This window comes from Montipora capricornis, chromosome 4 (assembly GCF_036669925.1).
Source record: "Montipora capricornis isolate CH-2021 chromosome 4, ASM3666992v2, whole genome shotgun sequence".
In the NCBI taxonomy this organism is placed as follows: Eukaryota; Metazoa; Cnidaria; class Anthozoa; order Scleractinia; family Acroporidae; genus Montipora; species Montipora capricornis.
The window spans coordinates 46,450,491-46,452,990 of NC_090886.1; the positions used below are offsets into that span (position 1 = coordinate 46,450,491).

The window sequence follows — 2,500 nt, forward strand, 5'->3', positions numbered from 1 at the left end:
AATGCTGCATATCTAGACTTTACTTCAGTTAAGTGTCAACATGAAGTCTTGCTTACATGTAGTATTCCAGGGTGTTTTACTGAGCAAATAAACATCATTGTAAATTAGTTTAATGATAAACTTTTACCAAATGAAGAAGATCAAAAAAGTATATTTAAAGTAATCTTGGCATTAAACACTGGTCAATATTGTGTAACTTATAAACCAGACAGCCCGCTCTCGAGCACTTATTCGTTTGCATATTCAAAGCAGGTTTTGCATATTGAGCAAGCCAGTAGAAGAGGCTTTGACAGAAAAAACTGCGGAAGTGACAAAATAATAAAGAGGGAGGAGGGAAAGATGATTTTTTCTGTACTCTCCATTCTTAGATGCAGGCCCAATTTTGACATCCAACACGAAGTCTTTGCTGCCAATTTCCAACAATAAGGTTAGGGCAAAGGTTAGAGTTCCTTTTAGCTTAGGGTAAATACAGCCGTTTATACTTACTTGAGGAGAAGCATTGGGGAGACAATTTGAGATGTTAAGGACAGTACCCACTAATTCAAAGGTATTTTTGCGTGGTTTACTGAATGTGCAGGAAAAGCAGATCTTAACAAGTGTTAGTATAAATACACAGGTGATTATACAAAATCACGCGCTCTCGTGGACTCGCTATCTCGGATTATCAGCTGATAATCACCTCGACGGACAAAATGGCTGCCACTAGTCGTTTTGCCACTGTAAGTGAAGATAATCACCTGTCTATTTAGACTACAACAATTATTCGCCTCAGGCTCAGTGATTATCGGTGAATATTCACCGAGACGAAGTCGAGGTGAATATTCACCGATAATCACTGAGCCTTCGGTGAATAATTGTTAATTATTTGAAATCCAAAAAGAAAATTGGGGGTAACGACACATTTTTTGAAGATAATTAATCAAGAATATTTGTAAAAAGCTTTAACCCATTGACCCCTGAGAGTGACACTTACTAGATTTTACTCCGTCTAATGCCAGATGATTTTACTCGTCAATGAGGGGCGTCCTAGGGCATTTGAGATGTGTATGGGTTAAAATACAAAGCAATATATGGTGTTCTTTTCCAAATTGAAGCTTAATTGTCTCTGAAAAATGCATGCATGGTTACCCCCAACTTTCTTTTTGGATACCAAGAGCACTTGCTAAGTTCTGCATTGAACCACGCAAAAACATCCCTGTATAATAATAAGCACCCCCGATAGGAAATCTGAGTATCTCGAGATGCGAAGAACGTATGCGCAATAACAATAGTAGGCACTGTCCTTAATACAGACAATAATAATTATAATTGTCTGTATTCTGAGACACAAGTGATGTTGAAGTTGGGGAATCAAGATTAGGGGAAGACAGTTGTACATGTACCTCATATTCCTTGGTTTCCTTCAACAAAAGTTCAGACAAGTGCTTTCTTCTCTTCTCCAATCTATGCAGTTTCTCCTGCTTCTCATTTTCTCTAAATACACCATCCAGTGCTTGCATGCTAAAACAATTATAATTATTTTGTTTTATTTTATTTATAGATACAACTTAATTAAATCAGTAACTAGCCAATGACAACCCACTGTCAAAAAATTGAATAAGGCCAATAAATCAAGAAGAAAGTAATGTTTCCACTTCAAATCACCAGCAACAGTCCCAGAGATAAATTTTACCTCTTTTCTAAGCCAATTCTTCAACTTGGCAAATTCCAACAAAACAACTGGACAATCGCTCTCTCATAGCTCATATACTTGAACGTTTTTGCTTTGCCACTAACCATGAGCCGGATGGACGTCAGATACCTGATTCAAATTAGCTGGCTTAGTGACCACAGCAGCTCAAAGTTAACGGCGAAGCAAAAACAACGAGGCTTGTAATAAAACAGGTAGACAGTATTTACATACAAATCTCATCTTGGTTGTCAGGTCACGTACTTGACGATCACTTGAAAAGTTGCCAAGCTGAGAACTTTGTGGCAAGAAGCAAAATTTCCAAGGATCCAAAAGTTCAGTATTTATTAAAATTTGATGAGACAACATTCGCACGTTCTGGATAATGATATTGGTTATGGTCAACTTGTGGCATCATCTGCTTTTCACCATCTCATACACAACACTGGGTCGTAGGATATTAATGATGTTCAATATACTGGAGGCTAATTTAGTTGTTTTAAATGTATAATAAAAAATGTACACAGTCAATTCGCTTATTGGCGACAATTCGTCACATCGTATCTTTCATAATTCTGCTTTGGAATCTGAAATCACCTCCAGAAAAAAAGAACATTTCGACGAGTCTCATAAATGAGGAGACGACTACACAAGAAAGAAAGGCACAGAATTCGACTTCTCCTCTCTTCAGCACGTTGTCTGGTAACCGCTTACTTTTGGCAGGGATTTTGTTATTGATCCGCTCCGAGTTTTGTCAATCCAATCCAATCCGATCCTGTCCGGTCCGATCCGGTCCGATCCAGATTTTGCCAAGGGCCTTTCGTACATCCG

The 2,500-nt window shown here is 38.0% G+C and overlaps 1 protein-coding gene across 1 annotated transcript in view; it reads right to left on the bottom strand.

Moving 5' to 3' along the window:
* Nucleotides 1-2,500, bottom strand: part of LOC138047175 (trichoplein keratin filament-binding protein-like) — a 21,639-nt gene that overhangs the window by 18,582 nt on the left and 557 nt on the right. The window contains exon 2 of the mRNA XM_068893913.1: nucleotides 1,383-1,500. Within this exon, the coding sequence (XP_068750014.1) occupies nucleotides 1,383-1,500 (118 nt within the window). The remainder of the gene's footprint in view (nucleotides 1-1,382; nucleotides 1,501-2,500) is intronic.